The sequence below is a fragment of the Aquarana catesbeiana genome, linkage group LG12 (assembly GCF_042186555.1).
Source record: "Aquarana catesbeiana isolate 2022-GZ linkage group LG12, ASM4218655v1, whole genome shotgun sequence".
In the NCBI taxonomy this organism is placed as follows: Eukaryota; Metazoa; Chordata; class Amphibia; order Anura; family Ranidae; genus Aquarana; species Aquarana catesbeiana.
In genome coordinates this window covers 17,491,509-17,517,791 of record NC_133335.1, presented here as the reverse complement: position 1 = coordinate 17,517,791, position 26,283 = coordinate 17,491,509, and the positions used below count along the sequence as shown (strand labels likewise).

General features: G+C 43.6%; 1 protein-coding gene across 1 annotated transcript in view; it reads left to right on the top strand.

Moving 5' to 3' along the window:
- The window catches only part of LOC141113245 (opsin-5-like), a 69,043-nt gene extending 59,717 nt beyond the window's left edge, over nt 1-9,326 (top strand). The window contains exon 6 of the mRNA XM_073606250.1: nt 8,676-9,326. Coding sequence (XP_073462351.1) covers nt 8,676-9,224 — 549 coding nt within the window. The 3' untranslated portion in view covers nt 9,225-9,326. The remainder of the gene's footprint in view (nt 1-8,675) is intronic.
- Nucleotides 9,327-26,283: the final 16,957 nt, after the last annotated feature.

Genomic DNA, 26,283 nt, shown 5'->3' with positions numbered 1-26,283 from the left:
ATTGGGATTTTATATTTTGTCAAAGACATGTAGCAGAATACATTTTGGCCAACGTTTATGAGGAATTTTTTTTTTAAATATCTTTCTTTATTGGATATGTTTGGGGCAGAAAGTAAAAAATATTGTTTTTTTTTTGTTTTTTTACATTGTCGGTCTTTTTTTGTTTGTAGCGCAAAAAATAAAAGACACAGTTGTAATCAAATACTCCCAAAAGAAAGCACTATTTTTGGTAAAAAAAATGACATAAATTTTAGTTGGGCACTGTGTTGCATGACCACGCAATTGTCAGTTAACCACTTAAGCCCCGGACCATTTGGCTGGCCAAAGACCAGAGCACTTTTTGCGATTCGGCACTGCGTCGCTTTAACTGACAATTGCACGGACGTGCGACATGGCTCCCAAACAAAATTGACGTTCTTTTTTTCCCACAAATAGAGCTTTCTTTTGGTGGTATTTGATCACCTCTGCGGTTTTTATTTTTTGGGCTATAAACAAAGAATAGCGACAATTGTGAAAAAAATATAGTTTTTTTACTTTTTGCTATAATAAATATCCCTAAAAAATATATAAAAAACATTTTTTTTCCCTCAGTTTAGGCCGATACGTATTCTTCTACATATTTTTGGTAAAAAAAAATCGCAATAAGCGTTTAGTGATTGGTTTGCGCAAAAGTTATAGCGTCTACAAAATAGGGGATAGTTTTATGGCATTTTTATTGATAATTTTTTTTTTTTACCAGTAATGGCGGCGATCAGTGACTTTTATCGTGACTGCGACATTATGGCGGACACGTCGGACAGTTTTGGCGCGATTTTGGGACCATTCACATTTATACAGCGATCAGTGTGATTAAAAATGCATTGATTACTGTGTAAATGTGACTGTCACTGAAGGGGTTAACCACTAGGTGGCGCTGTAGGGGTTAAGTGTGTCCTAGGGAGTGATTCTAACTGTGGGGGGGAGGGGCTGTGTGTGACACGACACTGATCGCCGCTCCCGATTACAGGGAGCGCTGATCAGTGACAGTGTTATTAGGCAGAACAGGGAGATGCTTGTTTACATTAGCATCTCCCCTCACCGTGAGACGATCTTCCTCACCGTGAGACGATCGCGTGAATCCTTGCGGACATCGAGTCCGTGGGACCTGCGAACACGGTCACGGAGCTTCCGGCGGGCGCGCGCGCCGCCCGCAGGCTGCCTCTCAGGTACGTTAATCTGCCTGTACGTGCCTTTCTGCCGCAGTATATCTGCGTGAGGCGGTAGGGAAGTGGTTAAAATAACGCAGTGCCGTATCGCAAATAAATGGCCTCAAAAAAAAAAGAAAGAACATACAATTGCTACACAAGTCATATTGTAATTGAATGTTATTTAAAATGACCTTTCCTTTTCAATCTGCAGCTCTGTAATTTTTTTGTAAAGTGCAATATGGCCACCTGGAGGTGTTCTGTACACAGAATGTATACAGAGATTCTCCCCCCCCATCCCTCCAGATAAATAATTTCCTGCTTGTGTGATTGGCTCACTGATTTTCCCAGTCTGCACTAGGATACAAGTCAAATTTTGGCGACGCAGAGAAGAAGGCGCTTCTTATGCCCCGTACACACGGTCGGATTTTCCGATGGACATTGTCCGATCGGAACGTGTTGTCGGAAATTCCGACCGTGTGTGGGCTCCATCGGACATTTTCCATCGGATTTTCCGACACACAAAGTTGGAGAGCAGGAGATAAAATTTTCCGACAACAAAATCCGATCGCGTCAATTCCGACCGTGTGTTGCCTGTTCCGACGCACAAAGTGCCACGCATGCTCAGAAGAAATTCCGACATGGGACAGCTCGTTCTGGTAAACTTAGCGTTCGCAATGGATACAGCATTTTCGTCACGCTGCAATGTTAAAAATGGTTTAATACAGCGCACTCTCTTCTTCTTTATAATGTGAGAAGAATTAAGTTGTTTTGCTGCTCATATTCACACACACTTCTCACAAACTTTTATTTGTGTTTTTTTAGTGGGATTCCCTGAATATATTGTTATTAGTTGTCACATCTGACAGTTTTATATTTTTTAATTTTTTTTTATTTTGGATTTTAAGCCTTTTTTTTTCTTTAATGTTTGGATTTTTTCCAAGGCTGATCTTTGTTCAATGTTATTTTTATTTTTACTCCCGAATATTTTTGTCTGTGTTTTGTGTGTCAAGTTACCCCAACACCATTGATATCTTTTCTTATTTAATCTCCAGGAGATTGTTTGGTGTTGGTGTCCCTTGTTCATTTCACATTGTATATTTGAAATGTACCTGAATCCTCACAAACCAACTGTCATTTTTGAAGTAAAACACATAGGAGAGTATAATTCAAAACAAAAATCCTTTATTAAGGGATCAGAACCAAACAAAGAGGAAGGCAACACTGGATCAACATGAGAAATTAGCGAAGCCTGGGACCCTCACGGCAGACATCAATTCTTCAACATCAAAATTGGTGGCCTGAGGAGTCCATATGTAAGGGAGTGCAGTCTGGTCCGGGATTCACAGAGACTCGGATAGCAGCAGATGACATCTGTGTCCCCAGGCTGTGGTACCACAAGAGGCTGCATTTTTTGGCCGACCAGACTGGATCCAGGGTCCTCACTTTCTGGTCTTCCTTTCACGCTTCATTCCGGGCTGTGGCTGTGCAGTTGGAGATGTTGCAGGAGGAGGAGTAGGACCTGGAGGAGGAGGAGGAGGAGGACCTGCAGGAGGAGGAGGACTGGGAGGACCTGGAGGAGGACTGGGAGGACCTGGAGGAGAGGGAGGAGGAGGAGGAGGACCTGCAGGAGGAGGAGGAGGACCATCCCAAAGATGTGTGTGAGGTGTAATTTGGCCCCTCATACCTTTCTGCAGAGCCTCCGATATGAGGGCCTCACACAAGACTTTTTGGCCCTCCTCCATCCTCTGCATTTTATATGCTATGAAGGCAGCAATGTTCTCCTGCATGGTGTGGGGTGCTCCCAGGACCTCTATAGCCCTCCAAAAGAATGCTATAGCCACCTCCTCTAGGGTACTCGTCCTACTGCCACTTTCTCTTTTCAGGGGGGGTGGAGGGACCTTGATATCAGCCAGCCGGCTCGGCCCGGCCACCTCCTGGCTGAGACTTCCCTGTGTATGAAAAAGGGACATGGTTTTAGTTTTTGCTTCATCAATCACAATCCTAAATTAGTACTCGCAACTAACATCTAGTTAACATCATTGATTGGACAAGCAGAAATATTTAGAGGAATGCTATACCTGGCTCAATCTGCGCTCCTCCACATGCGGCCTGGAAGGCCCAGGTTGGGCGTCAGAAGCCTCAGCCGGGGGGGAAGGAAGCGTGGAAGGAAGACTGGAGAGGGATGGCCTGGGTTCAGTCTGGCCTGCCAGAAAATGCAGCCTGTCGTAGTACAACATCCTGGGGACATAGATGTCATCTGCTGCTCCGGATCTCTGTGAATCCAGGACTTTCTTGCGCTCCCTTAGATATGTGCTCCTCAGGCCACCAATGAAAATTTAAATAAGTGATGTCTGCCGTGGGGATCACCTGCTTCACAATTTCACACAATTGCTCCAGTGCTGCCTTCCTCTTTGCTTGGTTCTTGAAATGGGGGTGGTTAATCTCCCACAGACAGGGCAGCTCCCTTAGCATATCTATGAATACTGACATGAAGTCATTATCTTTCATTAAGATATCCATGTTCACTGCAAGACACAACACAAGACAAAGCCTAATGTCAGACAAAACTCTCCTAATCTTGTTACAATATAGGCCTCAATCTAGAAGCAGTATAGGCACAAGTTTGTCTCTTACCTTCGTTCTTACGATCGGCGCGTCCAATGCTCCTTCCTCCGCTCACAGATCGTACGTAACACGCACGCGTGTTACGCTTTATACACACTGCGCATGCGTGTAACTCCGCCCGCCCCTGACATTCTTTCTAGTGTATTCCCCGCCCCTTTCCGTTCGGCGCAGTGGGTGAAGAGCACATGGCGGAGTTACAGCAGGTGCGTGCTAATTCTAGCAACGAGGAGGAGGAGGAGGAAAGCCCGGATCCAGGCACGTCCCAATCCAGAAGGAGACATTTTAAGGCCACAAATATGTCGTTTGGGGAGATGTTGGAGATGGTCGACATCATGAAGAAGTCCGACTATGACGGAAAATATGGGCCTTACCCCAACCCCAACATCCGAAAGGCCAAGATCATGGCGAAAGTGGTCAGGAGTCTTGATAGGAATTTCGGGGTACGAAGATCAAAAGATCAGCTCAGGAAGCGGTGGTCGGACCTGAAGTTGAGAGAGCCAGAGCAGTACCGAAAGATCCGGAGAGTGCTGCAAAAAAGTAAGTAGTTGTGCTGTGTTCCTATTCTTTCTGTCTTTATTCCGTTCGTTCTGCTCCATATGCTTTTATTAATTGTAACGTTTAAAAAGGTCAACTTTAATGTTCATGGGCCCATTATTCGTTCGTATCAAACATTTTTCTTTCGGCCTCTAGAACACCATTGTTTTGGCCGTATGCATTTTCCCACATTTTTTGGGGCCTACTTGGATGCCAAATATTTGTTTGTGTAGATGGATTTGTTACTAGAATGAAATGCAAACTAGATTGTGTGTAAGGAGAGGACACTGAGCAGCTGTTTTCACATCTGGACACTGGAGCACTAGTGTGGAACACAAGAACACCATTTTTATTAGGGGGGCCACACAGGTGCTCCAGTGTATACAATAGGGGGGTCTCCATCTGTGAAGCTTGTACCAAACAGGTAAAGTATTGCAGCTTGACAAAGGACACTAAAAAAGATACATCTTGGAACTCGGCTAAAATAGACAATTGTACCCCACTTCCAAGCAATGTTTCCTATTTCTAGTTCTGCCATCAAATATCTATGTGCTAAGTATACCATTTTAGTTTTACATAGGGGAGAAAACACTCGGAGGACACCCCTCATCCCAGGAGACCAGAGACCCCCCCCCCCTCTGGAAGAAGGGGAAATACCAACCCAAGAAGCTGAGCAGGAGGAAGAAGAAGATGTGGTGGAGATTGGCACCACAACAGGTGAGTGTCTGCGACCACAGGCTCAGGTAAAAGAGATGGATTTTGGCAGATTTTTGAGACCTTTTTTTTGTTCTTTATCTCTTTTTAGGTGATCGTGATCCAGAACGCTTTACATCTGAAAGTGCCCAGATACTCATCGGGGAGATCATGGGGTGTAATCTCCAATTGCAAAACATCCAGCAACAAATCAGTGATGTTATTAAAAAAAATAATAACATCATTGATGTTTTGGGGCGAATTTAAACCCCACAAAATCACCTGTTTTATCTTACGAAAATGTTTACAATGTTTAGAAAAGCCAAATTTGGAGGATGCACACAGTGTGCCAACATGTGCTATCTGCCATCACGGGAGATCAATGGACGCGTTTTGGGGGTGCAACCCCTTCCTCAATTATAAAGTCGCATTGAGGAAGGGCTTGCTCCCCCAAAACACGTCCCTTGATCCCCCCTGATGGCAGATAGCACATGTTGACATTCGTAATTGGTGTGCATCTTCCAAATTTGGCTTTTCCAGGGGTGATTTCCCCCCATCTGAACGCTATATCAAACACAGTTCCTAAATACTCATGTCTGATATAGCCTTCAGGTTTTACCATATGTGAACTTTGTAAGTTCAAGTTTTTTGGCTTTCTTGTTGGTTTTACACAGGCCTGTTTTATCTGAAATGGATATTTCGATTTTTGAGAAAGCTACTGCAAACATTGTTATACAACAAACATGTTGGTTTGTTTTAAAAACCTTTGGGAAATGCACATGTGATTGTGCAGGTATAAAAAAGTGCCTTACTCAAGAATGTGTGGATTATTGTCTCAACACTACAACACTTTTGGGGTGATGTAATTGCTGTTTTATGCAAAAATGGGGGTTATTTCCTAAGGGCAAATACACTTTGCACTACAAGTGCAGGTTCAGTGCAGTTGCAAGTGCACTTGTAGTGAAATGTGTTTTGGCATTTAGGAAGTACCAGCCAACACTGTTTTTTATAAGGTTACCCAATCACGACATTTTCTGCACTCAACACATTTCTGTCAGGGTCAGCTAAAACAAACACAAGCAGTAAATGTCCACAAAGAATTTCTTTTGGTTGTTTTTTATTTGAAAAAGGTGTCACAGATTGTCTGGCATATTGATAGCCCCCCTACCCACAAAGAACTCCAGGTAGCGTAACCGGACATCACGGGCATTCAGGGAGGGCAAGCCAGGACGGCCACTTTCAAGCGCCGTCAGTGTTGATGGATTAGGGATTCCGGCCTCAGGCCCAACTGAGCCAGCATAGTTGGCTGAATGTTTTCTTAAAAAATTATGGAGAACACAGCAGGCAAGTATTATATGGTTCAGTTTATACTCCGCCATATGGATGGGTGTCAGAAATAATCGGAACCGGCTGGCCAGGATTCCAAATGTTTTCTCCACCACTCTTCGGGCTCTGGCCAGCCGGTAATTAAAAACCCTCTGTTCCGGGGTGAGGGTCCTCATCGGGAATGGCCGCATCAGATGGTCCCCCAGCGCAAATGCTTCATCAGCAACGAACACAAATGGGAGACCTTCAACATTGTCCTCTGGAGGTGGCAAGTCCAAGCTGCCATTCTGGAGACGCCTGTAGAACTCCGTCTGGGCGATCACTCCACCATCGGACATCTGGCCATTCTTCCCCACGTCCACATACAAGAACTCGTAATTAGCCGACACCACCGCCAACATCACTATACTATTATAGTATAGTGATTGTTGGGTGGTGGGACGATGTGGACGTGTTTCCCATCAATTGCCCCTCCGCAGTTAGGAAAGTCCCACCGCTGGGCAAAGTGGGAGGCCACAGTCTGCCATTCCTGTGGCATTGAAGGAAACTGTTGAGGAAAAAACAATAAACATTACTATTTTTTCTAAGATACATGGCAAGCAGATTAGACACAAACATTATGGGGCAACCTCCAGATAGCATTTACTAAGGGGAATTTAACAAGGCCAAAGTATAAGGTACACCTATCATATTCACCTTCCCCCCTCTCATGGGCCATTTCTAACATTATAGGGGGGGGGGAACTCTTGGACAGGTAACCCTCTTCACTTCATTGAGAGATGAATGCCTAAATACAGGGTATTATTATTAGCCGACCAGAGGTGGGAAGCACTGTGTCTCTGATCCAGGAAGGAGAGCGTGGAACTCTGGCAACCGGAAGGGACATCAGGGTGGGCGGGATGTGTTTCGGGGGATGCCCAGTCGTTACCCTGCCCAGTCGCTCTTGAAGAAGGAGCGACTGGGCATGCCCCCAAATATGTCCCGTACCATTCTGATGTCACTTCTGTTTGCACGGCTCTCCTTCCTGGATCAGAGACACAGTGCTTCCTACCGCTGGTCGGCTGGACTTTCAATCTGCAATTGTCTATACATCCAGGAGGCATCCCTCTGGACACTTTGGACTTATTGATATGCTTGCTTATGTAGAAGAATTCATATCGCCCTAAACTGAGGGGAAAAAAATCATTTTTTTATATATTTATTATAGCAAAAAGTAAAAAATATTGCTTTTTTTTTCAAAATTGTCGCTTTTTTTTGTTTATAGCACAAAATATAAAAACCGCAGAGGTGATCAAATACCACCAAAAGAAAGCTCTATTTGTGTGAAAAAAAGGACGTCAATTTTGTTTGAGTACAACGTCGCACGGCCGCGCAATTGTCAGTTAAAGCGACGCAGTGCCGAATCGCAAAAAGTGCTCTGGTCAGGAAGGGGGCAAATCCTTCCGGGGCTGAAGTGGTTAATTGAACAAACTGAATTTAGAAGCTGATTGGCTATCATGCACAGCTGCACCAGATTCTATGTGTGCCAGTTTTAGTAAATCTCCCCCATTATATCCTCTTGTTAAACGTACAGTATAGTACTACTTCCATACAGGGGGTGTTACATCACAAGATGATGGAAGTCTCGTGCTCTCATCTCCTGGGCCCCCTGCTTCTATAAAAAGAGGGATCCCAAGCATTCACAGACTGGAGGTCCATTGGATAAGGGAGTCTTCTTTGAGGAGTGGCTCTCATAAATGGCACACATGTGGACCAGTAAGGTGTCTAGAGGACCCTTTACCAGTCCACAGAGCCAATTGGTTTGCCTAGGAAAATGAATTGTTGATCCACAGATAATATCTGCTTACCAAACATAATTTTTAATTGTAGGTTTGGGTGGACCATTCCTTGCATCCACAAATATAATATAACATGGTAATCGGTATTGCCGATCGAGTAGACTCTTGAGCCTGTCATTGGTGAATGTTCCTATTGTGTTTCTCTGTCACTGTTTTATATTTTTAATGGATAGGATTTTCTATTCTTGGTAGCAAATATTGCTAATATACAGTATATACCGCTGCTCTGCTGCTGCAGCATTGTGATTATGAAATTGTATATATGCCATTTTTTTTTTTTTTTTTGCATTTCGTCTTTATTAGCGTTTTACAAAATTTTTACAAAAAGAATCAAATACAAAACATGGTGCAAAAAAAGAAAAACGCAAGTATACTTCTAGTATATGCCACAGTTTTCAATAAAAATGTATAAAATTAGAAAAAAACAACAACTTTGTAATCAGGATAAGTAATCTCTTTTTGTATTTTTCAGCTCAGTGTGGCAGTCTGTATCGGCTTTCTCCTCGCATGGACTCCTTACGCTATTGTGGCAATGTGGGCGACCTTTGGTGATGACAGGCGGGTCCCGGCGATAGCATTTGCCCTCGCTGCTGTGTTCGCCAAGTCTTCTACCCTCTACAACCCCGTAGTGTATCTGCTACTGAAGCCAAACTTTTTGAATGTCGTAACCAAAGACCTGTCCGTGTTTCAGGCCGTGTGCACCATGGTCTGTGGCATCTGCCGAACCCCCGTGAAGCAAGCGCCATGTATACACCAGGATGTCAGGAGCCCCTTCATGGAGAGCCGCTGCTGCGATGAAACGATTGAGTGCTTTGGTAATTACAGACAATGCTGCAGTTTGGGTCAGATGGACATGAGCCACCAGGCCGGCCTCACTGAGGGCAAGACTCAACCAGCTAATGCCGTATCAGCTTCCTCTGTCCATCTCGTGGTACATTCCTCCAGAACTAAATCCACCCAGGAAACTGTGGAGATCACAACAGAGTCTCTGCCACCAGATTGTATGAAAGGCTTTTTGTGATTGCCCGACACTGGTCACATGACACCTTTCTGATGTTTCTGGCCTTCCAGGATCAGGCCTGTTTGTTTTGGTGTTGAGTCATTAAAAACGATTCAAACGTTATTGAAGTTGTGATGAAAAAATTCTTCTTCCATGGTCCCTTCACCTGATGACAGCGTGAGGCCACCAGGGAACGTTTACAGGGGAACTGTATTGTGTTTTGGATTGGTTATTCTTGGTGTCTGCTGTTGGGTTCAGGGAGTTTTTCAGGCAGCAGGCCTGCTTGGTTTTGGGGAAGATGTTTTTGACATGGCATAAAGGTAGTACTGCAGAATGATAATAAGAGGTACCAGAACCAGGAGAAGAGTGCACTGGATATCACATAGCCCCTGAAGATGATGCCAACATTGCATAGATTGCATGTGGATAAATGGGTATACGCAACCCATGGAGCTCTCACTGCTAAACAAAGCTGCAGTTTCACAGTAACCCAACCTAATGGTAAGTATTTACTGCGGATGCATTTCAGATTTCCATCCCTTCACTGGAGAACTATAGGCAAAACTTGTTTTTCCATTTTGGATAGAGTAAGGGAGGGTTATAACCCCTGTCAGATTTTTTTTTTAACATCTGTATCCCATTGGGGAGATTTCCCTTCACTTCCTGTCCCATAGCCAAGCAGGAAGTGAGAAGAAATCACTGCAAATTAAGAGAATCCATTGCCCCCACCAGGTCACCAGAATCAGTGTCCCCTTCCGGATTTTTTCGCCCCTATTACAGCAAGTGTTTTTTTAAAAGTAAACCTTTAAGCAAAACTTTTTCATTTTGAATAGAGTAAGGGAGGTTTATAACCTCTGTTAGATTTTTTTTTTCACCATCTGTGTCCCATTGCGTTGATTTCCCTTCACTTCCTGTCCCATAGCCAAACAGGAAGTGAGAGGAAATCCCTGCAAGGAATTTCTTGGGGACCCCAAGGTCACCAGAACGAGTGTCCCCATTGGAAAATTTCCCCTCTATAACTTTTCTGGGGACAGCCCAAAATTTGGGATTTTCTTTTACTTTCATTTTCAATGATAATGGTAAACAGGACAAGTAGAGAGGGTGAATCTTAATGGGGGGCACAGACAGCAATACAAATCTAACAGGTGTTTTAATCCCTCTCACCAGAACGACTGTCCACATTGTGATATTTCCCCTTATTCCTGTTCAGTTGTGACGAAACGCGTACGTTGGAGCCATCACTTGTGATGTCACCACACATCCCAGAATCAGGAAGTTGTTGATATGATTTCTGGGTCCAGCTTTTTCACTGATGAACTCTTGTCATATCTTAGTCTTTGTGAGTAATTAGTAATTCATTTTTTTAAATCTCCCTAACGGGGGGCACAGACAGCAATACAAATCTAATAGGTGTCTTAATCCCTCTCCACTCTGTCCAAAACTGGAAAAATTTTTTTAGTTATACTTTAAAGTACTACTAAAGCCAAAAACGTTTTTCTTGTTAAAAAAAAAAGCCAAAAAGGTAGGAAATTATAGAACCCCCTCCCCCTTGTGAGTTTTTCCTTTAGATCCTCTTTCAAATTACAACAAGCTGGGAGCTCTCTTGGAAGACAGTTGTCACCAGAATGACTGTCCACATTGTAATATTTCCCCCTATTCCTTGGACAAAGACGCCAACAAAAACCTGACAGAGGTTCTAAGGCTTCTCTATCTAATAAAAAAGTGAAAATAATAACATTTTGTCTGTAGATACACTTTCATTCTGGCAGTTTCCTCTTCATTAACCTAATCCAGGTGTGAGGTTGTCTCCCCAGGTTGAGGCTGGATACTTACTGAGATCTAGTACTGTTGGACTGAGATTTACTGCAGCTGAAGGCTCGGTTCACACAGGGGCGACTTGTCAGGCGACCTAGTCGCCTGACAAGTCGCCTCCCGTTCTGTGCTACGGAACCGTTCTAATAGGAGCGACGCAAGTCGCTCCAACTTAGAAAAAGGTTCCTGTACTACTTTGGGGGCGACTTGCATAGACTTCTATGCAGAAGTCGTTTTGCAAGTCGCCTCGGAAGTCGTTTGCAGGTCGCCTGTGTGAACTGGGCTTAAGCAAACTAGGTAGCCAGCAATCTGCTTATCCACTCACTGCAGCCGAGGCTGGCTTCCTTTATCTTTAGTATAAAAATCATTTGCTGTTTTTATATTTTTGTATTAAAACCCCTACATGCACAATCCAGTCCACTCTCCTCTTACTTTGGTTTCTTAGTATCTTCTGAAAGAAATAGCGGAAAGAAATAGTGCAGTCATTGGATTGCTTGTTACAGATTGTTGAATCGTTACAGATTAAAGTAATCTAAAAGGTGCACAGAACCAATATCTCTGTAGTGATCAATACATAAGTATATAAAAGTTATGTTATATGTGTGAAAAAATAAAATTCACTCTTATTAAACCTTAATAAACAATGTGCATCACTTTAATGGTGAAATAACAATCACATAATAGATCTGTGCATAATAAAAAGGGGTAAACTTTGAAGAAAAATTATATAAAAGTCCAAATGTGGAATATTGAAAATGATGAAAAAGAATCCATTGTAAGAATCCCAAACCACCTCACAGACAGTGTAAACAATGAAATCACGCTGTAAGAGCTTACAGAGCTGCTGGCACAAACATCAATACAACTGGTATAAAACCATAAAATTCTCAAAGTGGCGCGTTAAAAGTCATGATGAAAACTGCACTGGATTCCGCTGCAACCTCATGAATATGGCATCCATTTCTGCGCCCCCCCGATGACGTAAGTTGTGACAAAACGCGTACGTTGGAGCAATCACTTGTGACGTCACCACACATCCCAGAATCAGGGAGTTGTTGGTTTGATTCCTGAGACCGGCTTTTTCACTGATGAACGCTTGTCTTATCTTAGCCTTTGTGAGTAATTAGTAATTAATTTTTATAAAAACTTTTATGTGGTTTTACACTATGTGAATTTCTTGGAGTTTTTTCTTCCTTATGATTCCATAATGTATGTCCATGGATGTCATATTGATGAGGTTGCAGTGGAATCCAGTGGAGGCTTCTAACCCTGAACAGGAGAGCAATTTGACACATGAACGCATTTGACTCTTTTTACCCCAAAGAGTCCATTTGCTTTGGTAAGGTGGTGGAGCAAGTGTAGTGTTAGTGTCTTCAACTATAATCAATACTGTCGCATCCATTGTTTTGAATTATTGAGATTTGCACCATTTGGGACTGTTTTGTCACACATCTATTTTGTGCACATCTATTTGGACTTTATTTATTTATAGGGATATTTATGATCATTTCATGTATGTTTGTTTTTATCATTACTTTTAGTGCAGAAATTTTTGAGAATTTTATCACCTCACAGACAAGTGTGCCAGTTCCCTTACTAAACAGTAATGATCTCCAAATGATAAGAGATCAACAGCGCAGAAATGATCTAACTGGGGGGGTCACCACTCAGGGAACCACAGACTCCACCACCTCCATGGTCCTTCACTGGTTATCCAAAGGCAGCACCTCAGAGTAATAATGGGCAGGAGAAAGAACAAAGGACCATAGAGTAGTATGCTAAGACCACATTTATTAAGAGCAGATATACTGACAAATGTTACACACCAGGGATCAACAGCAGGTTTACAACATCATAAGCCACTGGCCTCTCCTACACTCATTTCATCTGCTGCAACAGACGTCTTCAGGGGATAAAGACAACCCCTGAAGATGTCCGCTGATCTGCGGTTGATCCCAGGTGTGGGGTGTTTTGCCTGTGTTTTACTCTGTAACTTTTGTGAGTATATCTGCTTTTAATAAATGTGGTTTTAGCATACTACTCTATGGTCCTTTGTTCTTTCCCCTTCACATTATTACACTGAGGTGCTGCTTTTGGATCCCCGGTGAAGGACTGTGGAGGAGGTGGTTCCCTGAGTGGCGCCCCCACCCATTGGGCTGATTTCTGCGCTGTTGATCTTTTATCATTTGGCAATCATTACCGTTTGGTGAGGGAACTGGCACACTTGTCTGTGAGCTGGTTTGGGATTCTTACACGTGGATTCTCATCATTTTTTAAAATTGCACATTTGGACCTTTTTGTTATGAACAAATTTATTATGTGATTGTTATTTCACCATTTATGTGATGGGGAATGCTTTTTAAGGTTTAATATGAATACATTTTTTTTTTGTACAGATATAACTTTGTATTGATCACTAAAAAGATATCAGTTATGTACACCTTTTGATTGATTATTTTTATATTTCCTTGTGTCCAGAATATAGGTTGCTGCACACAGTTTTTTGTGTGTTTATACTGTTGCAGATATAACATTGTGCTTTAATCTAGAGGGTTCTTTTTTATTTGTTTAACATGTCTTAGGAAAGTTTCAGTTTCCTAACTTGTTCTAAATGCCAGAAGTCTTATTGTGAAAACTACTGCTGCTGTTCTATGATTCAGCTAAGAGTCTGAAGTGGTGCACACACAAGATGTTAAACAAATGATTGCCACTTGGTTCTGTTACAGACTGCACAATAAACCATTGTACATCCACTGCCAGTAATAAGAAGCAATTTTGATGTTTATAGATGCTCATCACTGAGCCTGAGGATAGCACTAAGGGGGGTTGATTTACTAAAACTGGAGCACTACTTGGGTACTAGGCAAGGTTGCACACCAGAATCTGGTGCAACGGTGCCTAGTACCCAATCAGCTTCTAACTTCAGCTTGTTCAATTAAGCTCTGACAAGAAAATCTGAAAGCTGATTGGTTACTATGCACACCTGTACCAGGTTCTGTGTGCACTAGTTTTAGTAAATCTCCCCCTGAGTTCCCTTTAAGGACAGTTTTCTCTAGACAGAAATTAATAAATCATGGGGCAATATTTACTCCATTTCATACTTTATTAAATTTTATCAACTGTACTTTGTGTTGAATGTGTGTCTTTAAAAAAAGTGTCAAAATGGCCTTCATTGCAATTAGTGTATTGAAAATGAAGTCGTTTGTCACCCCAGAGTGAAATCTTTTCCTAGGCAGCAATTCAAATTTTAATTAGTTTAGAGGCATTAGTCATTGCATGTTGGCGAGAGAGAAACAACAAACATAAATTAATAGGGGGGGGGGGGGGGGGGGCTGGGCTAAAAAAAAATGTGTTTGCGATTTTCCAAATTGTCCACAAGATGGCAGTGCAGATTAAGAAACAAAATGCTGCACACACTATAGTATCAAAAGTATTGGGACACCATTCATTTACACCAGTGGTTCTCAACTCCTGTCCTCAGGGCCCACTAACAGGCCAGGTTTGCAAGATATCTAAAATACATCACAGGTGATATCATTTGCTGCTCAGTGATTGCAGTATTCTAGGCTGCATCTCCCCAAGGTAATACTTAAAAACTGGCCTGTTGGTGGGTCCCGAGGACTGGAATTGAGAACCACTGCTTTACACGCACATGAACTTTAATGGTATCCCAGTCTTATGCCCAGTACACACGATGAGGTTATCGGACAAATGACCGTTTTTGTTTTTTTTTTCATGCTAATCTCAGATCGAAACTGATGAGAGTTTACTGAAGTCACGAAAATTCCCGTACGATAGAAAAAAAATTAGGAAGTGATGTCATGTGTTGTAATGCATTTGTATTGCATTTTCGAATGATAACTGTACTGATTGAACGAAAATCGTACGATTTGGCATCATACAATTTTTTTTTTTTTGTGCATGTCCGATAGAATAATATCGGATGAACTCTCATGATCGGCTCGCAAAAGCTCTGTACTAACAATCCGATTATCGTACGATCGATTCGAAAGCGGTATTTTCCATACGATTTTCTGATCGTGTGTACAGGGCATTAGTCTATAGGGTTCAATATTGAGTTGGCCCCGCCCTTTGCAGCTATAACAGCTTCAACTCTTCTTGGAAGGCCGTCCACAAGGTTTAGGAGTGCGTCTATGGGAATGTTTGACCATTCTTCCAGAATTTTGGTAATATAGTACATGTGTTTTTTTTTTTTTTTTGCATTTACATGATGGGATTAAGATCACGCAAGAGTGTTTAATAATTGAATCTGTATGTCTCTGTAGGTAACATAAACACTATAGGCTTGATTTACCAAAACTGAAGAGCGCACAATCTGGCACAGCTGTGCATGGTAGCCAATCAGCTTCTAACTTCAGCTTGTTCAATTTAATCTTTCACCAAAAAACTGGCAGCTGATTGGTTTCTATGCACAGCTGCACCAGAGTTTGCACTCTCCAGTTTTAGTAAATCAACCCCTTTCTGTTCAAGTGTGTTAAGATAAGATGCACTCTGAGGCTAAATTGCAAAAAAGACATACTGTATATTAGGAGTGCATGAATTGTTTATAACCTTCTAAAGGGCTGTGTGATTTGATATGGTTAGGTACACTCAGGAGCTGTGCGCAGGGCTGCTGTTAGAAATCACAGGGCCCCATACAGCCTACCTGACTGGGCCCCCTAACCCTGGCCGAAAGTGACTGAGGAAATAGATTTATCAGTCCCTTTCTCTGTCGCCTCAGCTGCACAGATGAATGAATAGCAAGCACTCCGAAGCTTCCTGCGCATTCACAAACTGAAACATAGTAAAGACAGTTTACTATGTTTCAGTAAAGAATGAACATAGGAGTGATTGGTGCTGATCGAGAAATGGAAGGGGCCAGTAAATTACATTTTTACTGGCCTTTCACCACACTCCATCCTGAAACATTCCCCCTGTGTGCCCACAGCAGATGCCAGCAGAAGAGGAGAGGAGGGAAGCTGGCAGCGCTGCGTGGGAAAGGGCCCGGACAGCAAATGGAAGGGGCGCATGTGCTGGAACCAATACCCATGCAGTGCAGACAGAAAGAGAAAGAAGAGGAGAAGCTGGCAGTGCTGCAAGGTGAGGCAGAAGAGGATCAGTGTCTGCAACAAGACAGTACAGCCAGATCTCATGCTCAGCAGGTGCCCGAGCCCCTCTTTTGAACTGATGGGGCCTCTGCCCAGTACCAGAGGGCTGGCTATAGTGCCTTATCAACGGCCCTGGCTGTGTGAATGTGTGAAAAGACACATTGACCTCTGTGTCATTCTGAGAAGGGGACAAATTTAAATCTTTTAATAGGTAAGCCCATACAGCGATAAAAGTTTAATTGTGAAAAATCATAATGTTGCATGAGCTAAGTCATGACTGGTTCTCTTGAACATGTTGTTTTGGATATATGATTATGATTATGCCCCTGCCCATTGAAATGAATGGGCACCGCCGCCGTAGCGTCTGCAAATCACTTCGGCAAACAGCGCTAATGGAGCATTTAACCCTTTAGCGCCGCTAAAACTACGGTAAAGTGCTGCTAAAACTAGCTGCGCTTTACCGCTAACGCTGCCTGTGGCTCATTGTGAAAGGGGTCTTACAGTTCTCATCTTTCTAATTGACGTCTGTCAGTCTTGACTAATTGAATACAAAAAATTCTCAATGTGGCTGATTTTATTTCAGAAATCCTTCAGGGGTGCACATCATATGTAAAATGTAAATTCCTTTAGGCTACTTTCAAACTGGGGCAGGGGAGGGGGGGCGTTAGTGGTAAACCGCCGCTGTTATAGCGGCACTTTTGGGCCACTAGCGGGGTGCTTTTAACCCCCGCTAGCGGCCGAATAAAAGGGTTAAAAGCGCCCCCAAAGTGGCGCTGCCGAAGCGCTTTGCAGGCGCTTTGGCAGCGATGCCGATTGATTTCAATGGCAGGGGCAGTGGAGGAGCGGTGTATACAGCAATCCCGCACCGCCTTAAAGATGCTGCTTGCAGGACTTTTTCTAACATCCTGCAAGCACAGCGCCCCAGTGTGAAAGCACCCGGGCTCTCACACTGGGGCTGCAGGGGAGGTGTATTTTTAGCCCAAAAGCACCTAAAAAATGCCCCAGGGTCTTAAATTCAGGTTAACCTGTCTACAACCCCAATTCTAAAAAAGGTGGGGGCGCTGTGTAAAATATACATAAAAACTAAATGCAATTATTGGCAAATCTCATAAATCTGTATTTTTTTCACAATAGAAAATAGAAGACATATAGGGGTTTATTTACTAAAGCTGGAGATTTGCAAAATCAGGCTCACTTCTGCATAGTTCAATTAAGCTTTAGCAATAAAACCTGGAAGCTGATTGGTGAGCCTGGTTTTGCACGCTCCAGCTTTGGTAAATAAAGCACATAGTGTCGTTACAAGGCAGTATCTGGGGATTTGATGTCACACACAGCAACAGTATAGAGCACAGCATAGAGCACAAAGGTGAGTGCAATCTGAGACCTGAGTGGAGGGAATCGACACACCCTCCCCTCTACACATTCTCATTGTCATGGCCTGGAGTCAGGTTCGGACACTAGTAGCTATAACAGTAGAGAGACTTCCATCAACCAGCTGGGATAAGTACACAAGCCGGTCACCCTGGCGGATGACATGGGCTCAACTGAGGTGTGGAGTCTAAGTACTAACCAGTGGTGTATTTTGGTTTATGCCCCCCCCCCCCATTCAAATTTGTCCAACCCCAACCGTGGTATACCGTTCTCGTCTCAGGGTCCGATGAAGAAACTGAAGTCATTTTTTATGTCACACGGTATTTACGAAGCAGTTATTCAAACACATTTTTGGGGGGGAAAAATACACTTTTTAAAATGTTATGCAAAAATGTTAATGCTAAAAAAAAAAACCCACTAAACATAACCCAGTTTTTTTTTGTAAAATATAAAAGATGATGTTACGTTGACTAAATAGATACCAACCATATGATACTTTGAGGCTAGGGTCACACTAGTGCAAATTTCCCCGCAACCAATTCACATGACAGGAGATTGTGACCGGCTCTCTATGGAACTGGTTCACATATTTCTGTGGCGGCTGCAGAGCGGCTTGCACAGGAGTCCTGTGCGTCTTTGGCTTTGTTTCAGGCCGAATTCAGGCAAAAATTCGGCCCTGATTCGCCCCTAAAACGGAGAACAGGGCCGCACCGGACCCCTGCTGCGAGCCGCATCCGGCATCAGTGTGAACCCAGCCTAAAATTGCGCACACACGTGCATTAGTGACAAACCACGTACATTTTTCTATTGATAGGTGACGCTTTAAAAGCCTTACCACTTTAGATTTACAGAGGCGTTCGCCTTTACCCGCAAGAACGAGAGGTCGGGGGCACATACATTTTTTTTTAATTCTTAATTTATTTTATTTTCACAATGTTCCTTTTATTACTGTCACAAGGAATGTAAACATCTTTGTGACCGCAATAGGCATGTGACAGGTACTCTTTATGGAGAGATCTGGGATCTGTAAGACCTCAAATCCCTCCTATGCCCTTAAAAGCATTAAAATAAAACACTAAGATCCACGGAAGGCAGGGGAAACGCCCCCTCCCACTGCTTGTAATCAGGGCCGGACTGGGAATGAACACCAGCCCTGGAAAAAATGTCATACCAGCCCCATAGCATTATTATACCAGCCCAACAGCATAACGTCATTATTTTCTTGTTCATAAAATGGAAAACCATGCATTTTAAAGCACATTTGGCTGCAATTGATGGGTACAGTGGCTGCGTTTAATGGCACAGTGGCTGTGTTTGATGGGCACAGTGGTGACAATTTATGGGTACAGTGGCTGCGCTTGATGGCACAGTGGCTGCGTTTAATGGGCACAGTGGCTGCAATTGATGGGTACAGTGGCTGCATTTGATGGCACAGTGGCGGTAATTTATTGGCACAGTGGCTGCGTTTAATGGGCACAGTGGCGGCAATTTATGGGTACAGTGGCTGCGTTTGGCACAGTGGTGGCAATTTATGGGTACAGTGGCTGCGTTTGATGGCACAGTGGCTGTGTTTGATGGGTACAATTGCAGCGTTTGATGGGCACAGTGGCGGCAATTTATGGGCACAGTGGCTGCATTTAATGGGCACAGTGGCTGCGTTTGATGGGCACAGTGGTGGCAATTTATGGGTACAGTGGCTGCGTTTGATGGTATACAGCTTTTCCATGATAATCTGGCACTTCAACAAAACATGAGAGAGATTTTTTTTTTTTTTTGTACCTTAATTCCTGTGCTGCAGCTGCACGGGCCGTTCACTTCTCCTATTCTCCTCGTGCAGATTAGTGGGCGGTGCTGGCGCCACACGGGACCAGTCACAAAGGGAAAATTGAGCAGCACGGCGTTCTCCTGCTCCTCCCCTCAGGCACACAGAAAAGCATATCACTCTTTAGTTCTGTGGCCGGTGCACCGGATCGGAGGAGGCGGCACACACAGCCATTGTGTAGTGCGGCGGCGGCCGCCGCTGCTCTGTATTTTGCTGACACAGTCAGCCAGCCAAGCTCAGAGCCAAAAGTGGCCCCAGGGGTACTAGGTGCAGACAGCCTACCGGGAAACTTCCCGGTATCCCGGTAGGCCAGTCCGGCCCTGCTTGTAATAGCAATTGAGCGGCTAGTAAGCCGCTCCGATTGCTATTACAAGAGAGCCGACTGCTGGCTCTAAAAAAATTACACTAAGGTGAGGCCTGCACCTGCTGGTACAATCACCGAAAGTCCAGCGACGTTTGGGTACTGTCAGGGCTGGGCATAGCCCTTCCTTCTCTGAGCTGGCCACTCAGCTGTCAGCTAATTGCCAGCTCCCATCTCTCTCCACAGTTACCCAGCTGTTGTTGATCCTGCTCATCAGTCCTGCCTACTTAAGCCGTCCAGTCCAGAGGAGCTCTGCCTTCGCCTTGGTCACATCACAAGAAACTATCTCCTGTGTGCCTGTTTAAAGACTGGCTTTGCTGACATCCCTTCTGGCTCCTTATCCTGCTTGCTGTTCCACTACTTGGATCCCTGACTTCTGGCCTGGCTGACTGTCCGTTCTGGTTACTGAACCTTGGCTATGTTTTGACTACTTTTGTTCTTTTTACTTATATTATTAAACAAGTGTGATTTAACTGTACTTCTGTCTCGGTCTGATTTCATGGTTTATGACAGGTACATTGCTGGATGGGAAGTGGTTAATTAGGTAAATTAGGCAGCTGAGGGGCCTAATTAAAGAGCCAACTTTGCGCTTCTGCCTGAGGGTGGTGCTGCCCCCCTGAAAAATGCCACCCAAGGCAAACGCCTTGTTTGCTTCCTGGTAGATTACGCTCCTGGTACTAGCCTGTGTTCACCAGATAACCTGATGATGGGTTTTTCTACGTGTTACTACCAGGTCACAGTCCTCAGGATCACCCCACCAGGAGGTGAGCAAGCCTGGGTCCAGAAGCACATATAGCAGGTAGGGATAAGCAAAAGCATAGACGGTAAACAAGCCAAAGGTTGGTAACAAGTGGTTGCAGGTTGGAATCAAGCAGAAGTGTAGTCGAGGAAGGCCAAATGTCAGTAACAAGTGGTAGTGGAGATACGGATGGCAGGAGTGGCAAGAGCAAGAGAGAGCACAATAATCTGGCAAACAGGAAATGTAGAGACATAGCTTAAATCAGGAAGTTCATGGAAGTTCAAGGCAAGATGATTCAAGGAATTGTCCAGGGAGCTATCCAGGATCCCAGTAAGCTACAGCAGGAAGAGATATCGCCGGACACAGCAGCATTCGTCGTTTCAAACAAGGGTCCTGACACTCATAGAGAAGCATGCACAGCTGAGGCTGTAAATCACCTGTTGGGGGGGTCTCAGGATTGTGTGGTGTCAGCGTAAACTGTCAGAAGTGATGCAGGCAGATAGTAGAGGAAGGAGAGAGCAGACAGAAATTATACAAAGTACTTTGATTCAAGGCAAGTACACACTATAGTGGGACATACTTTGTTCATTTTTTATTTCAGAGGTTTACAACCACTTTAATCTGGAATCATGCAGCCTTTGTTCACCCCTTTGTATTAAATGTGTATAAGTGGACCTGTTAATGTTGGCCAAACTTTGGCTGCGCAAAAAAACCCGTTCTGTCACAACTAGACTTATTCAGAACACAAACAGTGCAGAAAGCAGTTGAGAGGTTTTTACCTGAAGTTGGGACATTTGTTCCTGTTAATTGTAAAATCGTTTTCACCTCAGCATAACACGTTCACTGGAAAAGTGTGTAATGTCTGAAGAAATACCAGATAGATTACATAAGAGACCTCAGACCGAGCTATAAAATATACAGTGTTATCATATTTGAAACAAAGACCCAGATGAAGGGGTAACGGGAGGCCTTACAATTTATTGTGTGATTGTAAAGCAATAAAATTAAATTACATATAACGTTATTTCAGCATGCGGAAAGTGTCTATGTGTGGCTCATAGTTGGAGGATTGTGATTAGACTTCTGTGAAAAGAACATTTGTCAAACTTGTAACATAGTAAATCCCTGGTAGGAAAACATACACGAAGTTCTGACACAGAGCACTGGAAGAAAAACATTGAACATATATGTTACATTTAACTATGTTCCCTATTAAAGTAGTTCGCTATTTTTACCAAGTAAACTCTTCCACTTCTACCTAATAAGCTTAGAACTTTCACTGGTCGGCAGATTTCAGAGTTTCAGAGAGCAGACAACTTTCAGCGTGGGGGCAACTATACATACAATGTGCTAGTTATTTCTCAAACAGTACAGAGGCCCCCAGTCTCCCAAGCAACAATCCATTCATTCCAGTTCCAATAAACAGTCTAGAGTTGTCATTCTCAACCAGGGTTCTGTGAAACACTAGGGTTCTTCCGGAGATGTCTAGGGGTTCCTTGAGCTGCAGTGGGCTGACCTCCCATGTAATGATGTCTGCATAGCTGCAGGTCTGGCAGAGCCAGAGCCATCATTATAAGGGTGACATTCTGACCCCCAATGTAAGGCACATTCTTTCCACTGACCACCGCTAATGGAAAGAACATTTTCCCTATGACCACCAATGGACTACTCTTAGAAGGGGCTTCTTGAGGCCTGAAAATTATTGCATGGGTTTCTTTGGGGTAAAAAGGTTTAAAAAAGGCTGATCTATGGGGTTTGTCTTTATGTGATTTATTGCTTGCAGAACTTGTAATAGGAGAGGGATTGGGCAATGGGATACTCCAAAACATTCAGAGACATTAGTCAGAGGACACTCCTCCTTCTACAGATAGCACAGTTTGAACATTCACAGCTGGGGACCATGAGGTGGATTCAGAACAATCTAAGGCCTCATAGCTGGGGACCATGAAGTGGATTCAAAACAGTCTAAGGCCTCACAGCTGGAGACCATGAAGTGGCTTCAGAACAGTCTATGGACTCACAGCTGGGAACCATGAGGTGGGTTCAGAACAGTCTAAGGCCTCACAGCTGGGGACCATGAGGTATCTGGTTACCCTGCACAACTATGCAGCAAAAGGTGACCAGTGGAATTCTAGGAATTCTAGTCAAAGGGGGTCAATCAGGGTCTTTATTTACAAGACCCCAGGACAGATGCCTCTTTCCAGCTTCCTCCAGACACAGTTCAGTAAGTAAAACTCTCCTTCCAGACCCAACCCGGCTCTTCCGATCCGGCACTTCCGCCGGCTACAGAAGGACTAGAACAAAGCCAGTCTTCTTTCTGTAAACACGGAAGCGTCGTTTCAGGTCCTCCCCGATTTCGAATTTGCAGGCCTTGGAACTTGAGGCACCTATTTTGGGTGATGAGCTAGAAAGAGCGGTGAAGGAAATCAGGGAAAAGCCCCGGTTCGGATGGTCTTACACTCCAGTATTATCGCACATTCTTGGATATACTAAAGCCAAGATTTCTATCGGCTTTTCGTTCACTTGCCTCCTCTTCCCTTTGCGCTTCCTCTGTTTTGGAGGCACATATTACTGTGATTCGGAAGGAGGGCAAAGACAGCTCTCAGGTGACCAATTTCTGCCCCATTTCTCTCCTCAATGTTGACGTGACGTTGTATGTCAAAATTCTGGCCAACTGCCTGCTCCCTCTTCTGTCATCTCTTGTATCTTTGTATCAGGTATGTTTCATTCCAGTGCGAGAGGCACGTGATAATACCATTAAGGCTTTGAATATTCACTGCTGGCTCACCTCGCAGAATAAAAGGGGCTTTTTCTTGTCATTGGACGCAGAGAAGGTGTTCGAGTGAGTGGCTTGGGATTACCTAGAAGCAACTCTTAAGAGCAATTGGGTTGTTGCCAAGGATATTTGGCAGCATACAGGCTTTATATTCAATCCCTCAAGACAGGGTCCAGGTTAATGGCCACCTATCAGACACCTTCCGTTTGTCCAATGGGGCGAGGCAGGGATGCCCCTTGTCCGCTCTGCTTTTCGTTCTCTCACTTGAGCCATTCCTAAACAAATTGCGGTCGAACCCAGATATTCATGGGATATCGGTTCATGGCTTGTCCTATAAAGTAGTGGCCTTTGCCGATTATCTTTTGTTATTTTTATCCCAGCCGCATATTTCCCTCCCAAATCTACTTAAGAAACTGGAATCTTTTAAAAATTTGTCCAAACTAAAGATCAACTATTCCAAATCCCAAGCTTTAAATCTCTCCCTCTCTAATGATGAAGTCGAGCAATGCCAGGCCAAGTTTCCTTTTCAGTGGAGCCAAGAAGCCTTAACTTATCTAGGCATTAAAATCCCCTCTAAATTCTCTGATCTCTACCGCAAAAACCATTTAAATGTACTAGAGGGCATATGTAAAGAGATGCGATTGTGACAGTCTTTACATTTATTGTGGTTCGGTAGGACTGCTTTAATTAAAATTACGCTCCTCCCCCGTATCCTCTATATTTTGCAAACTGTTCCTATTCGGGTCCCTCCAACATTTTTTTCTTTATACAGGAAGGAATGTACACAATTCATTTGGGGCAGGAAGCCCCCCAGAATTAAATATGCACGTCTAAATGCTCCAAAACACAAAAGAGGATTAGGTTTCCTGGACCTTCAGGGTCACTATACGGCCTGTCTCTTGACAGGATAGTTGACTGGAATGTTCATGAGTCCATCAAAGCTGTGGGGGCTCTTGAAAGTTCCCAAACTTCTTTACCCTTGCATCTCCTACCTTGGCTTCAACCAGAGGAGGTACTCACTAACGTTAAGTCGCACCCACTCATTGGGCCCCCAATCCAAGCATATCATCGTTGGTGTAAGCACCTACATGGAGGGCCGAGGAGGGGTCCACTTACACCCCTTCGCTTCATCCCTGCCTTCCCCCCAGGTATGTCACATTCCTTTTTACGATTAGGTTGGCCAAACCGCGATGTCCAGGCCCAGCATTTTTTCCACAAGGGGAAATTGCTATCACAAGAAGCTATCAATGCTTTGATAAATCCACATACGATACCTTTCTGGTCATACCTTCAAATTAGACATTTTCTCACTTCACAGATCGACTCCACACTCTGGGGGAGACCTTTAAACCCGATGGAGTTAACCTGTAGTCGTTCTCAAGCACAACGACATATGATCTTATTTTTCTACAGGGCACTTTTGGACTCGATTCCCATTTCTGTTACCCCATTCTATCAGGCCTGGGAGCTGAATTTGACACTCTCAGAGACAGAGTGGGAGACTACATACACCCTTATCTACAAGGGCTCACTCAAAATGGCAATTTAAGAAAACGTATCCTCTGTATCTTGCAAACTGTTCCTATTCGGGTCCCTCCAACATTTTTTTCTTTATACAAGAAGGAATGTACACAATTCATTTGGGGGCAAGAAGCCCCCCAGAATTAAATATGCACGTCTAAATGCTCCAAAACACAAAAGAGGATTAGGTTTCCTGGACCTTCAGGGTCACTATATGGCCTGTCTCTTGACAGGATAGTTGACTGGAATGTTCATGAGTCCATCAAAGCTGTGGGGGCTCTTGAAAGTTCCCAAACTTCTTTACCCTTGCATCTCCTACCTTGGCTTCAACCAGAGGAGGTACTCACTAACGTTAAGGATACAAAATTCTTTTGTCGGTGGTACAGAACTCCATCTAGACTCCACAAATTTTATCCCACTGTTTCCAATCTCTGTTGGAGATGTGGAGTGGAAGTCGGCACCATGCTCCACGTGTGCTGATCTTGTCCCATCCGATTTGGAAAAAAGTACACAATATCATTTGCAAAGTAACCTCCTATAGCTTGGATTACACCCCGACACAATTCCTTCCTCCTGATCAAAACGAGTATATAATGAATTGCTGGCGATGTGCATGGTGAACGCTGCAAAGCTGTGTATTCCACGCCATTGGCATTCGGCAACTGTTCCATCGATTCGTGAATGGTTCCACAGGATTATTCACACAGAAGAAATGGAAGAGCTTATCCATATTTCCCAGGATAAGATGTCCAAATTCACAAAGACTAGGTATATTGCTGGATTGACCACAAGGAGTCTCTAGAATTCCAAATATATATGCGTCAGCTAACGTAAGCAAATGCCCGCACATTTTGTATCTTCTACCTGCTCCTATTCCCCATTCCCATTTGCTTGTCCCCTTCTCCCCTCTCCCTCTCACCCAATGCCCATCTCCCCTGCTCAAATGCCCATGCTTCCTCCCCCTTTTTTTTTGTTCCTTCTTTCCTTCTCTCTTCCCCCTGACTCTCGTCCTACTTCTGCTCTTCCTTCCTTTTTCAACTCTCTCCTACCTATCCTCTTAATTTGAATTAAAATTTGGAATCCAGTCACCTAGGCTTGCACTTCCAATGACAGCCTGCTCGCTGGGGGCGAAACAATCGCCCAGGCTCAGCTACCAAGTGCTATCAATCAGGAAGGTGCTTCTTTCTTTATATAGGCAGCTGGGCCACTTGTTACCCATGTAGGCCCCTACAATACTGTAAACCTGTTTATCATAGTTAAGTTCGTACTGGACTTTTTTGGTCTTTTTTTTTTTTTTCCTCTCTTCTTTTTTTTCTTTGTTTTGGAAATCCCAGCTTTGACATAAATATAAATGAAGCTCAGACTGTAGTTTGATTATGACTAATGTTTGCCTTTTTTTGTATGGCTATTCATTTGCAATAAAAAATTTCATGAAAAAAATAAAAAATAAAAAAAAGAAGAAACGGCCTCCAGTGTTTGTGGTTTTCTGTGTTTGACTAATAATTCACAGTAACAATGTTTCAAAATCTCTTCTTACCTGAATTGCAAAAGTACAACCTATCAGAAAATC